At 31.0% G+C, this 14571-nt stretch overlaps 1 protein-coding gene across 17 annotated transcripts in view; it reads right to left on the bottom strand.

The window, feature by feature from the left end:
• LRRIQ1 (leucine rich repeats and IQ motif containing 1) overlaps positions 1-14571 on the bottom strand; it is a 214825-nt gene that overhangs the window by 103071 nt on the left and 97183 nt on the right. For 14 of the 17 annotated variants that reach the window (XR_005370429.1, XR_005370430.1, XR_005370431.1 and 11 more), the window contains 6 exons: positions 12925-13014; positions 12151-12272; positions 11538-11633; positions 11217-11299; positions 8923-8946; positions 3589-3672 (listed from right to left, as the gene is read on the bottom strand). Coding sequence is in view for 9 of the 17 variants with exons in the window: in XM_038558582.1 (XP_038414510.1) it covers positions 3589-3672; positions 8923-8946; positions 11217-11299; positions 11538-11633; positions 12151-12272; positions 12925-13014 (499 nt within the window). In the remaining 8 variants the exon portion in view is untranslated. Of the gene's footprint in view, positions 1-3588; positions 3673-8922; positions 8947-11216; positions 11300-11537; positions 11634-12150; positions 12273-12924; positions 13015-14571 lie in introns of those variants that run through there. The other 3 variants (XM_038558578.1, XR_005370432.1, XR_005370433.1) reach the window with 3 other exon arrangements.

The following is a 14571-nucleotide window of genomic DNA, read 5'->3' as shown; positions in this document are numbered from 1 at the left end:
CCGATTCGAAGGGACACATGGACCCCAATCAATATCTTTAGCAGTTATTATCAACAATAGCCAAATTGTGAAAAGAGCCCAAAAGTCCATTGACTGATGAATGGATAAAGAAGATATCCATTCTAAGGTATTCATTCAAAGAGGATGTGGTATATATACAATGGCATATTACTCAGTCATCAGAAAAAAAAATGAATTCTTAGCATTTGCAACATTGTAGATGGAGCTAGAATGTAATACACTAAGCAAAACAAGTCAGTCAGAGAAAGACAAATAGCATATGATTTCACTCATATGTGGAATTTAAGAAGCAAAACAGATGAACATAGGGAAAGGGGGAAAAGTTAGGGAAGCAAACCATAAGAGACTCTTAACTATAGAGAACAAAACTGAGAGTTGCTGGTGGGGAGTGGGTGGGGGGGGGGGTGGCCTAGATGAGTGATGGGTTTTAAGGAGGGCACTTGTGATGAGCACTGAGTGTTACATGTAAGTGATGAATCACTAAATTCTATTCCTGAAACCAATATTCCACTACTAACTAACTAGAGTTAAAAACCTGAAACAAAACAAAAGAAAGATATTTTGTAAAACATGGACTATTAAAAGGGAATAATTCTTTACCTTATATCATTTAATATAATTTGGTATTTCATTAAATATTCATTAAATTTAACAACATTTCTTTGCCTAATAGAGGATATGCACCATCCTCTTTGTCCTGCTAGTGACATTCAGAAAAAAGCAGCAATAGTAATAAAAGAATTTTAGTACAATTTATAAGAGAAATCTTGGAAACCCCCATAAATAATATTACAAAGTAAAGAAGAAAATATTTTAAATTCAACTTTAAAAAAATCAGACAATATTATTATAAAATAAGTGGAAATTAGAGAGAGAAATAGTCAAATCATATCATCTAATTCCAACAAAACCAAGGAAATAATACAACAGTGCTGGCATGCCATTGTGCTGAGATGCTGTTACATATAGAATCATTCAGCCTAAACCTACAATGAAGTTTAATTCTGGTCTCCCTCACTTTTGGTGGAGTAAGATGCCCAACTATTAATTTTATTTGGATTTTTTAGAGGAAGAGTTCTTCCAATATTCTACAATGAGATTGTATAACTGCAAAAATTTTTTAAAGATTTTATCTATTCATGAGAGACACAGAGAGAGGCAGAGCCATAGATAGAGGGAGAAGCAGGCTCCATGCAGGGAGCCTGAGGTGGGACTTGATCCCCAGACCCGGGATCACGCCCTAAGCTGAAGGCAGATGCTCAATGCGAGCCACCCAGGTGACCCTAACTGCAAATATATTGAAATTAATTGACATGTACTCTTAAATCTGGTATGTTTTATATAATTCATGTATCTCAAAAGACCTGATTTTAAAATGTGCCCTCTACTGGGAAACTGGGGTGAGTCAGGCTACTAATGTGGAAGTCTACGGGTCTTCCTGGCCAGTTACAAAACAGTGTGAGTCTAGGAGGCTTGTGAGGCCAGCAGCAGGTGAGGACACCACAGGATTCAACCTGGCCAACAAGCCAACAATGATCAAATTAACTTTGCCTCACTCTTTTCCTCTTAAAAAAAAAAAAAAAAAAAAAAAGAAGACAGGAATAAACATACTGGCTGAAGAAAAAACGTTTTTCAATGTACAACTGTTTTTGCCAAACCCATTTCTTCAAAACAAAAATAAAAACAAACCCACCAACCCTGAAAATACCTATCAGTCACTAGAGTATCTGGTACACACATAGTGACCATTAAGTGAAATGAATGAAATGTAAATGTACTTGAGGTTGCAGGGGAAAAAGGAAACTAAACCAAACACAATTCATATAGGGGAAAGTAAACAAAAACATATAACTTCATATCATGAAGCACAGAAATGTTTCATGTTCTACAGGCCACTCTATTTCTACTGCTAATTGAACTATTCCTAGTATATTTTATATTAGTACACAAATCCATAAATATACCATATAAGCATATATACTATTCTAGATGACAACATGTCTTCACATTTCACAGAACAAGAGATAATGCAGTAGAACATGCTCGGACAGATTTCTCCCTTCTAATGCTGAGATGCATGCTAATTTAAAGGGCAAAAATGCCCCCTTTATCTTTCTTACTAGGCAATGTCTTTGTAAAGTAACAATCCTTCTATTTAATAGGTAATATCTCTGGTATTGTTATTGATTTCAGCAGACTTCTGACTCTTACAGTGAATTGGTGAAATTAACATTGTAATAAGATAATTAAGTGATTAGAACCCAAGCTTTATTTTCTATTGAAAACATATTTTAATTGTATTAAAATACTACTTGATAAGACTTTTTTTTTTAATACTGTTTTTTGACACCTTCAATGGCTACCAAATTTTTAAAATGTTTTTCTCTGGAAAATTTTTAATATTAAAAAAATTGACTGATAGAGTAAACCTCCATATACCATCATCTATTGATCCAACAATTTCAATACTTTGCTATGCTTGTTTTACCTATCTTCTTATGTATATATTTATTACTATATGCCTTAAAGAAAATTCTATACCCCATGTCTTCCATTGCTACATATTTAAAAGGCATCTCTAGAAAATTATAAAACTGACGTTAGTCAAATTTTTCTTTAGTTTGAGACATTACTAAGTAGAAATGTAAATCAAAGTATCTATTTGCAATCATACTAAAATAATGTTTAAAATTTAAGATTTTATTTAAAAGACAAAGTATTTAAAATTCTAAGTGGCCCACTTCCATTCAAATATATTTTTTCCTATTATAAATTATCATCCAAAAGTATAGACATAATTATGAACATTTAACTATTAAAGAAAAAGCAATGGCAAACTTATAAGTCATGTTTGTTTCTCTATTATATTTAAATATTTGTTTGATAATATAAGTCCATAATTCTTCCAAATGCTTAAATAAGAAATATAATCTGCCCTTTAAATGTATAAATCCTTTACCCCAAAATGAGTAGGGCAAGCTTCACATATAGTAAAATATTTAAAATTCCAGAGTTTAACTTATAATATGTAATGCAATTTGTGTATACTGGCAGTAAAGTAAATATGTTAGAATATCATTTCCATGTGGGTTCACTTCCATTGATATAGGCTAATATTATCTATCAGTCAGTGTAAAATTTAAGCAAAATTAGTTATATCAATGAAACAGCTTTATAAGACTTTTACATAAAAATATATGAAATTTAAAGTTATAGAAGCACTGATACAAATACTATACTACTGTGCCAATGATTCAACACACTATATTGGTATTTTAGCTCTAAGAACCACATTTCGACTTTTATTTAATTATATTTCATATATGATTTTTTTACATGTGTACTTTACGACTACTGAGGATTTTAAAATTTTATTTTAAATACAATTTTCCATCTTCATCTTTATTCCCTACTAATCCTTCTATTTATTTTTTAAACTTTTTATTTTAATTCGTTAGTTAATATATAGTGTTATATTAGTTTCAGGTATACAATATAGTGATTCAACAATTCCATACTCCATTTTTATCTTTTTTGGCTTTCTATGTATCTGTGATTAAACCATACCTTCAAAGTAATCATCTCTTCTGGGCTGTGCCATCTTTGGTGATTTTGCAACAGAAGTTTCATTTTCATTATCTTTGAATAATGCTAGGCAAACAATGGGATATAGACAAAAAAGACAATAAGACAAAAATTAAGCTCTGGCTCATTCCTTCTCTGAAGTGGCTATATTTTTTTACAATAGTATTTAAAAATACCACTCTATAAGGCACTGTGAAACTGGTAATGACATATTTTTGAAAGTTTCATAATATGAAATGGTAACAAATCATTTATATATCTTTGGTTATCTGATTAATACTTAATACATAATACAAAGCACAGAAATACTAATAATGTGAAAAAATTACATTAAAATTTTCTAGTTATGGTATCATCTCTTTATTTGAGGAATTGCCTTACTATTTATTATTTTAGCTCCTTTCTTATATTCTCAATATTTCTGCTGGAATAAAGTAAAATTTCCACAATAGCATGGTTAGGTAAAAGGCATTATTATAGGAAAAACCATAGGCCCTACTTTTCTCTCTTTTGCATATGAGGACTGGGATATAGGAGATGTAAGCAATACAACTGATAGGATGAGAGATAGAAAAAAGATCATTTTATTCATTGTACAGATAAATGAATGGTTTCTCTTTTATCTTCATGTATCAGATATCAAAAAAATTATAAAAATTCTATATTCACTTTATAGCCAAGAGCATTGTAAATCTATTCATTTTACAAAATAAACAGGATGGTTGTAAACACAGAGCCCTATAATTTATTGGTAATGGGGGATTTGTGCAGTTGTAATTTTTGCTTGTTGAAGAACTGTAAGAGAAAAAATAACGATGTAAGTAAGAAGGGTAGAATAAAGAGTGGAAAATTACGCATTTAAAGTAGGTTAACATAAAGCCACAAGTAAAGGCAGGATACATTTTCTTAATATCTTACATCATCTTGTAAAAAGAGACTAAGAATCTTTGATTAATTGCTAATGCAATGTATAATTGAATATTCCAAATGGAAAAGTAGGATTTTAATAGTGTAACGCCCAAATTATATATTTTAATTAAATGCTAAGGTAGTATATTTTTTAGAATGTTAATTAGAAAAACAGAATAGTAGTTGCAGAATTATTTTTCAAGCATGTGGAAACTAAAGATTTCCATTAATCTAGCAATAATTTATTCTTTTAAGCATGATTTACATGGTTCACAGAGATGACATTTCTCAAGATTAAGGAGATATTAGTCAATATTTGGGCGTATCTCATAATTAGGTGTGACCTAAGGTATTAGGGAGTTGGGTACTTCTATATGAATTCAACATGAATTATCAATAAGAATAACAATTTTTTAAAAACCTTGTGTATATATATTTAATACAATATATATTATACATCATCTAAGCCATTTACAGAAAAATATACTGACACATCAAAAGGAGCATTAGTCAGGGAAGACAGGTTACCATGGGCTTCTTATTTTGTATGATACTTTATAGCAACTGATCTTTCTAAACATTCTCCTGCTCTTTTTGCTTTTCTATTTGATCTATGTATTTCCTGTGCAAAAACATTACAATTCGACAGACTTGAGTGAGACCCAAGCCCCAACTTTTACTAGTTGTATGACTCTGGAGAAATTGCTATTACTCTCTGCCCTTCCCCTGTCTGTCCAAGAGAAATAATATTGACTGTGAAATACTACAGTGAGAAATAATGAAATAATGTGTGTAAAGCATTGAGACTCATGTCTACATCAGTGTAGGTGCTCAACAAATGGCAGCTAGTAAATATATAATAACAACATAAATAACAATAAAATATCCAACTTGGAAATTGTATTGTTGGAGAAGATTTTAAATCCTCCATAGAGGATTATCAAGATTAAGTAATACATATAAATTATTTAGAAGAGTTGTCTAGCTCAATTTACTCAAAAAGATAATTTTATTCATAAGGGCACATAAAGAATACTATATTTTCAATATCCTTTTATTCTAAAACATTATGATGTTTTAGAATAAACCTTAATTTATTTAAATCTTACACTCATGTAAACTGCAAAGAGATAATGATAAGAGGCAAGAAACATAGTAATTGTAGATGGGGAAAAAAAATCACTTGAGTTTGATGTCCCTGGAAACATCACTGTGAAATAAGATACTACTCCTACCCTCAAAAAATACGAAGTCAAGTAGGAAAGCCAAGGTACAAGTTTATTGTAAAGAGTAAAGCTTATGATAGCTTTTTCTTGCACTATAAAATCAGCTTTGTACATTGAAATCTACTCCTTTGAGATCATCAGTGGCAGGTCTATGTTGCTGTTTTTAAAGTCTTTTATTTCCCAGTATTTAAAATCTTTTATTTCCCAGTATGACTTGTCTGGGAAATAGGTTTCAAATACATTTTAATAAAATATTTAAAGAAACCCATAAGGAATCTGAGTTTCTATTATGCATGTAGCTCTGTACTTCATTATTTCATTTAAGTAACACAATTTTATTTGGACATTAGAATATCCTTAAAATTATTTAATCCCCTCTATAATCCTTTTCCAGTTTCTATAGTTCTAATCTTAGCTCACTAATTGATAATCTTGTTAACTTCATACTTGAAACCCTGCTTATTATCAATTTTACATATACAAGTACATATAAGTACAGCAGTACTGTAAAATATGTTTTAAGGCTAAATGACTGCTATATCTCTATTTTATTTATTTTATTTTATTTATTTTTAGGAGGGCAAGGGCAGAAGGAGAGGGAGAGAGGGAATCTTAAGCAGGCCCCATGCGCAGTGTGGAGCTCAACATGAAGCTTGATCTCACAACCCTGAGATCATGACCTGAGCTGAAATCAGAAGTTGGATGCTTAACCAACTGAGCTACCTAGGTGCCCCTGTATTTCATCATTTATAAGGAGTATTATTTACTAATTTAAATTTGCCCTCCCAAATAGAAACATATATTTAAATGACTGTATTATACACATCCAGTCATACACATACACACAGTCAAATGTATTCAGTGACTTTTATCTAATTTATTGCTGACTCAGTTAATAGTTATTTATTGAACATCTACCATATGCCAGACATGGTATTAGGTTCTGGGAATTCAGTAGGGAATAAAGAGAGTCTTGGCCCTCCAGGATTTCACAATTCAAATAGACTTTATTATTGTCTTGTTGAGAGCACACAACAAAGGAACATTTGATCAAATTCCTTATAAATTCTTTTTGGAAATCACTGAAGTAAAATAAATCATCAACAAACTTCGTTTTGTCACACTTTTGCCTATATATTTTTCCCTTTCGATCCTTTACATTCATTCCTTAGTTACCTTATCATTTTGCAACCTGATCTCTTTGCTATAGCCCATGAAGTGCTCAATTCACATTAAAAAGTTAGCCTAGAGGACACCTGAGTGGCTCAGTGGTTGAGCATCTGCCTTTGGCTCAGGGCTTGATCCCAGAGTCCTGGGATGGAGTCCCACATTGGACTCCCCGCAGGGAGCCTGCTTCTCCCTCTGCCTGTGTCTCTGCCTCTCTCTCTGTCTCTCATGAATAAATAAATAAAATCTTTTTAAAAAAGCCTATTTTCTACCTGCTTAATTCTTGACTATAACTAAATGTTACCAACGCAATCTCAAGCTATTTTCACTATTGAAATAAAATCAGCAAGTATTTATTGAATGCTTAATATGTACTTGACAGTATCCAAGGTCTTAGAAACAACTGCAAGATGATTCTTACATCTTACTGTGGCCCTACCTTTATAACTAAATTAACCTTGTTTGCTTCATCCTACTCTTTCTTCACTCTATGAAATTTTGAGATGTGACATGCATTAAGTACGATAGATGTTGGAAAACCACATTATGTTTATGTCCTTATGTTCTTAGCGCTTAAACTTATCATTTGCTCTTTTTTATTTATATATATATTTTTAATCATTTGCTCTCTACACAAACCCCTATACTCAGAATCCATCCTCTCTAAGGCATGCTCTGCATCAACAGCAAGCACTTACTCTCTTCCCCGATCCTGCTCAATCTTGCTACCAATTATGCTCAGTACTTTTGGGTTATTGACTTAGGTTTTCAATAAATCAGCAACTCTCATCTTGCACATGATGCTCTCCAACTGCAGTTATAAACCCTAAACTTCCCTAGGTATCTGCTAAATTCCAACACAGATCACATTGTGCCATGAAAAATTCTAAATCTACTTTTGTGCATAAGACAACAATAAAAAATAAAGACAAACAAAACCTCCTGTTATGTTCTTATTAACCAATAACTTACTAGGTATAACAATAATCAGAACCGAAACTCAAACTGAGTAAATATAACTCCTCAAAATTTTAGATTTCATCTTATGGCTTTCAACCAATTCCCCTTTCCATTTCCCATCCTATTCTGCTTTTTCTATTTAAAGCAGATGGCCTCATTTATCCCAAAAGAAGTCATCATTACTGAGTCTCTCCTGAGGGTTGCCTGTACTGTATATTTCCTTGGCCTCTTCCTTCTTTACTAATCAGCAAACTCAGTGGTATTCTTCCTCTATTGGCAACTTTCTTTAAATTATTAACTCCATGCCTTTTGCCCTATTTTAACTCTCACCTTAAATCAGATATTGTAGACTCATATCCCTTGGTTAATAAACACATGTACAATATACAAACAAGAAGTATATGCGTTTGCTACTGAGCAACTTGTGCTAAGGATTTTCATGGTAGAAATTTGAGTTAAAAGCTTCTATAACCTGTGCACTTATGCCTTACCTCTTTGAGGATTACTGCTTTGTTTAGACTGGAGGATGTAATTGATTCCATTTAATTAAAAGTTTTTATTCTTTGTTGCTCCACCTACCACCTTCCCTACCTCCACAGAGATGGCTAGTTTCCAGCAGTTTTATGGACAATGTTGCCCTCTGGTGGCTTAAGATTTTCAAGTTGGCAGGTTATCCATGTAAGATAAAAGATCAATCGATCAATTGATCTCCATGTATATTTGAAAATTAATAGTAAGTGTTCAGGTGTTTAACAGAATTTAAGTATCTAAAATATAATTTTAATTTATTAGTAAATAAAAGCTTAAAATTATGGCCATGATTTTAGGCAGATTTAAATAAGTTAATAGCTTATCACAGACTGATTGAATTGTAAACTGGAAAGGTACTAGAAGGTTCTTTTTCTATAAGGAGAAAACCAGAGGCACAGAATCTTAATGATTCATTCACAAAGTGATATAAGTGGTACATTATTAACTTAGTAGAAGATTAAAGTATCATAGTTGGAGAGGATCCCAGTGACCTTCTTTGTCATGACTTCATCCTTAATCTTACCTTGAATATTTCTATTCTGAATATCTGTTGTGAGGGGGCAGTAGAGAAAAAGAATGAGGAGAATTTAAAGGTTTTACATTTCAGAAATCAAATTTTAAAGAAAAAATTGCTTTTATTTAATGAATGTAATAATATTTTGATTAAACAAAAGCAAAATAAAAGCTTAACAGAGATATAAGACCTCCTACAGTAGTAAGAATGCAATTTGGTTTGCAATTATGTAATTGGTGTAATGACCACCATAAAAAATTATACAATTGCCATTTTGGATTTTTACCTAACAGACCACACTTAATGACTACTGTCAAGTGTTAAATTTAAGAGGTGGTTGCTAACTTGTATGTCTGACTGTCCTTTTACATTTTTTACCCTACCATGCCACCTTGTGACAGATAAAAACAGGCTTAATTTTTGCCTGATGATAATTATATCAAATTTTTGACCATTAAAACAAAGGTTTTTATGTATGACTATAGATTCCTTATTAAAACTTTTGCCAAAAATATTATTTACTGTGCTGATTTATTAAAAATGAATTCAACAACAACAAAAATTCCTTAGTTATAAGAATTAGCTAGAAAGACCTATATATTTCCAGAGACAGATTTTAACAAGATAAATTTTATTTTAGGTTCACTATCAGAAACTACTGAAACATTGCAAATATCTTTAAAAAATAGATTTTAAACATAAATAGGTAATAATTATTTGTTAAACATTGGCTGAATCGGTACTTAAGCCTCTTCTGGTATTTGAACTTCCTGTAGGAGCCTCAGAAACTTACTGCTCTCAAAACAGCTATTAAAAAAAATTTGTTGATTTATTGAAGATGAATAAAAATATACATCAAAGCAATAAAAATAGTTTATCAAACCACCCTGACTTACTGTACTGGATTCTACTTCCCCAGGACTGAAAGAAAGTCTCACTATTAGGAAGAGTCTGGAGTCACTAACCCATAGTACTCCATTCACTGAGTTCTGATGAACTTCATAGGAGTTTACAACTCAGGAGTGTGGGAGGCACAAAGCAAGTTGAACGGAGTGCATATTTATATTTTCTTTAAAAGTGCTTAAAATTTCAATCTTTCAAAGCTGATAAACTTTTAGTATACAACAAAAAATACTACAGCTATCTCAAAAAGGTAAAAGGGGTCACTAATTTAATACTAAAAAAGGAAAGTTGAACACTTGTGAATATAGAAATAAATCATCAGAAATTTACCAATAAAGTGCTGTACCAGGAAATATCAGCTATTCCTTGGATACCAATGGTAGTTTGGTTATTTTTATTTTAAAAAATATGTATATACAAAATTAGAGTTCTACTATGGAATTAAGGATTTAAAATAATAAATGGGAAAATTAATTAAGAAAAAATAATCTTCTGACTCCTTTGTATACTTATATAAGCTAGAACTATAAGATAGATATAGATTCTTTGCTTTTCTCAGGACTAATGGCACTCTTATAAAAACATTTCACTGACGTTAAAATCATTATTAAAGAAGCTGATGAACAAGAAAAACTCAAAACAGCATATAAAAAGAGGTCACATTACTTATTTTAAACCAATGAGTTCATGAGTAAATATTTATAAAGTTGTAACTAAATGCTAAGTTATATACAATATGCAAATAATTTTGAGTAGTTTTAAGTATAGATATAAAGTCATAATATTCTGCTATTTCTTGCCTATAAACCACTCCACTATTATGTAATGATACTAAAACGATTAGAGGTATCCACAGAAAGAAATTACTTAAAGAATCAAGTGGGGTAGAAGAAAGGATGCCTCTGAACATTTCCCAAGTTCTGCATAATGGTGAAGATATAAGTTGTATTTCTTTTTCAGTGTCAAGTTGTGAAGACCTCATAGCTAATATTCATGAAACTAACAAATTTATAATTTGTTGAATAATCAATTTAAAAACACACAAAAGAATAAGCACATGAAGCAGACATTCTTTAGAATCAACATCTTCCAAAATATACTAACTTAGAAACAAATTACAGCATAATTCTCAGTGCACAATAGACAGAACAATCAATAACAAAGTAGTAAGAGGAGAAAGTGAAAATAGCATTTAAGCTTGTAACAAATCATTTAACATAATAACATAATTTTCGCTGTTACCTTATTTCAGTTTTCAGGATTATTACCTTAGACATATCTGTGCATTTCATTTCTGTTCTTATTAAATATTATTAAATATGATTTGATCTTTTAATATTTTAAAATAATTTATTTTCAATATCAGACACACAATTATCCAAAGGGCATTCATCACCCACCTAATTTTTTCCTTAATTTCTTTGATTTCATCTTCTGTGCTCTCTTCAACATTTGCTGAGCAGTAGCAATATCCTTAAAACCCCTATTAAAAGATTAAATTTAATAAAGACAACACAAATATTGAGACCATATTTACTTATGCATGTAAACATACATATCTGAATATTATACTAAAACAAATTTAGATTCCCATGTAAGAATCTGTAATTTAAGATATACAGTTTCTTATAAACTAAAAATTCCTAAAGTCTTGAAAAACATCCTGAATATTTAAAAATCTCTCGATTTCTTAATATTTTAGTGTAATATAGACCACATACCATTCTTTTGAAATTTTTTCTTCTTTTTTAGTTTTTAGCAAGCTCTTTCTGCTGGTCTTTGATTCAGGTGTCCGGGAGAAAGTCCTATTTTCTGATCTGGCAATAGAAAAAAACTACACTAACTGAATCAACATACATCTATCAGCACTTTTTAAAACTACAAGCTGTTTATGTTGTCTCATACTTGGAAATAAAATCCATTTAAGTTACAGAAAAACTTTATCTTGAAAAGTAATAAAAGTCTGCCATTAATTTAAAATGTTTACATTTCAATTACTTGAAGCATATTTCAATCCTTTTGTCGAAAGAAATGCAGCACTGGAATTTTTATTCTAATCCTTATCTCTACCTATATAGTAATATTTAAAAGATCACATTTACAACAATTAATGACATTATTTCACTGACACTTAACTTTTGTCGTTGCTTTAATGAAGCTACCTCACACATTTTATTTTATTGAAAACCCCATAAAGTCTATACATTTATAACACTAAATGCTTTTCCATCCTCTAAACAAGTAAATTTGTACCTAATTTTCATCATTTTATTACTTTTTAAGGTGTAATATTCTCATCATGGGTTGATCCTCTAAAAGAGTAGTTTAGCTTACCTGCTATTGAACTGTGCATGTTCTGATGAAAACAAATTTTCATTCTCATTACATAGCCATGCTTGAGCTGGATGACTTGGTACATTCAGTGAAGTTTCATCATATTTTAAGGTTTCAGAGAACTTATCAGGAAAATAATGTATATTAAGTATAAAATAAATTGAAAAATTCTAGCATTTATATCATATTACTTTCCATGCATATTACTGAGTAGCCTCCCCAGGGAAACACATATAACTGAAAATTATAATAAAATTAAATTTATTAATACACATCTAAATGTCTTTATTGTAGTGGTGAGGGATATGCTTTCTGGTATTGTTTGCATATACAGAATGATTAATTGCAAAAATCTTAAAAAATATCAGAAAACAAAAACTTCAAAGATTATCAAATAAATAACAGATATTGCAGCCCATTGACCTCCGACTGAGAATCTTCAGCTGTTGCCCTCTTAATGCATATTTTTGTATTTTTAAAGTGCTGTCAACTAGTGATTTTAGTCTGCTGCCAAATATGCAGCTGAAGTGTATCACTTTTTTTTGCTACTGTGAAATAAAGTGTTGAAAGAAATCCAAAATAAAGAAAAAAATTAGGAGCAAATGAAAGAAAAGCTATATGAAAAATTACATCTGGGGATGAGGAGGAAGTCAGAGGCTTCTAAAAGTAATTGTGTTTTTCAAGTCAATAAATTGCATTATTAATCACTGCAGCCAGCATAACCTTAAAAAATGAGCAAAGATGGAGCACTAAGAGATTTCCATGACATGTTACCTTTGGCCGGTGCAGCTGGTTTGGGAGAAGCAGTGTTTGTGAAGGGAAGCGGGTGGAATCTAAAGCTAGCCATTCTTTCTCTAAGGCAGCCTGCACAAATAATAAACATTAATGTACATAATTCAGTTTGCATAACTTTTACAAAGAATCTCTTAAATTGCCTTTTATACTATGAATGTTAAGAGAATATATCAGAATTTTCATTTACAGGAAAGTGTGCTACTTGCTATTGTGAGATGTCTTACATCTGTTTAATGCAAACATTGTAAAAAAAATAGGAGACTTTTCATCCCTAAGTGGGATAAAGTGAGAATTTGAGTCCTCAAGTGTTCCAAAAAATAAGAGGTGCAGATTGTTCAATGTATTTAACTGTTTGATAACCATGATTCTGTGTCAACTCAAGATGTAGCTGAGGGAAATAATTTTTTATTTCTTTATAATGCAAATTTTTTTTTCTACCAAACATCATTATTGAAAATTTATGGTACTTTAACACATTATTCTCATAAACCCTATCTATAAGACAGCTTTTAATTTTTTCAAAAATTTCACAAACTTTCTGAATAGATGGAAAAATGAATTTTGTGGCAACATAAAAATCATGGATCCTAATAATATAGGCTCTAATTCAAGTGTGCAAATAATAAAAAAAATAAACTTTGAAACGACACTACTATAAATCCCTTCACTCTTTATCTTTAAAACATCCTTATTCCATTTACATAATTACCAAATTTATTTTATCTTTTGATATGGAACTATACCAAGAATGTTATTATTACATCATTTAGGATATAATTATCTATTTTTTTTTTGCCTGGATTTTCTAATATGGTGTAGAATAATCCTCTGTGGTTCATAATGTTTTTGAATCTTTCAAAAAAAGATCAGCATGCTTATGAATTTGATTTTTAAAAGGTTCTAAAATAATTAAACATGTTATTTTTATTTTTTTAAGATTTATTTTTTATTTTATTTATTCTTTTAGATTTTATTTATTTATTTTATTTATTTAAGAGACAGTGAGTGCACACATGAGCAGGGGGAGGGAAATCTGCTTTCCCTGGAGCATGACCCAGGGCTTGATCCCAGGACCCTAGGATCATGAACTGAGCCAAAGGCAGATGCTTAACAGACTGAGCCACCCAGGCACCGTTTTTCAAAGATTTATTTATTTATGAGAGAGAGAGATAGAGAGAGAGAGCACGAGGGGAGGGGCAGAGGGAAATCTCAAGCTGATTCCACACTAAGCAGGAGCCCGATATGGGGCTCAATCTCATGACCCTGAGATCATGACCTGAGACAAAACCAAGAGTTGGACACTTAACCAATTGTGTCATCTAGGTGCCCCAATAATTACACATTTATGATTTATAAACAGGAATGATTCTATTCTGAGGAGAACTAAATACAATTTCCACTTATACAATTCCAGTGTTTCTTGACTATATCTTGAAAGATCATTGGGAAAGAAAGACTAAGACATCCTGACTATAGGTTAGCAGTGTAATGACAGACTTTTACTTCTAGAACTTAGTCTTAGAATACCTATTTAAATTCATGTTATTTGAATATATGCAAATAAGTTACCTCTACTCAGCTGTTTGATAGGTACATTGTCCATTTTTTTCTAGGCAGACATTATTA

Source organism: Canis lupus, chromosome 15 (genome assembly GCF_011100685.1).
Source record: "Canis lupus familiaris isolate Mischka breed German Shepherd chromosome 15, alternate assembly UU_Cfam_GSD_1.0, whole genome shotgun sequence".
Taxonomy (NCBI): Eukaryota; Metazoa; Chordata; class Mammalia; order Carnivora; family Canidae; genus Canis; species Canis lupus.
The sequence above is the reverse complement of the archived record's forward strand: the minus strand, read 5'-3'. Positions and strand labels throughout refer to the sequence as shown.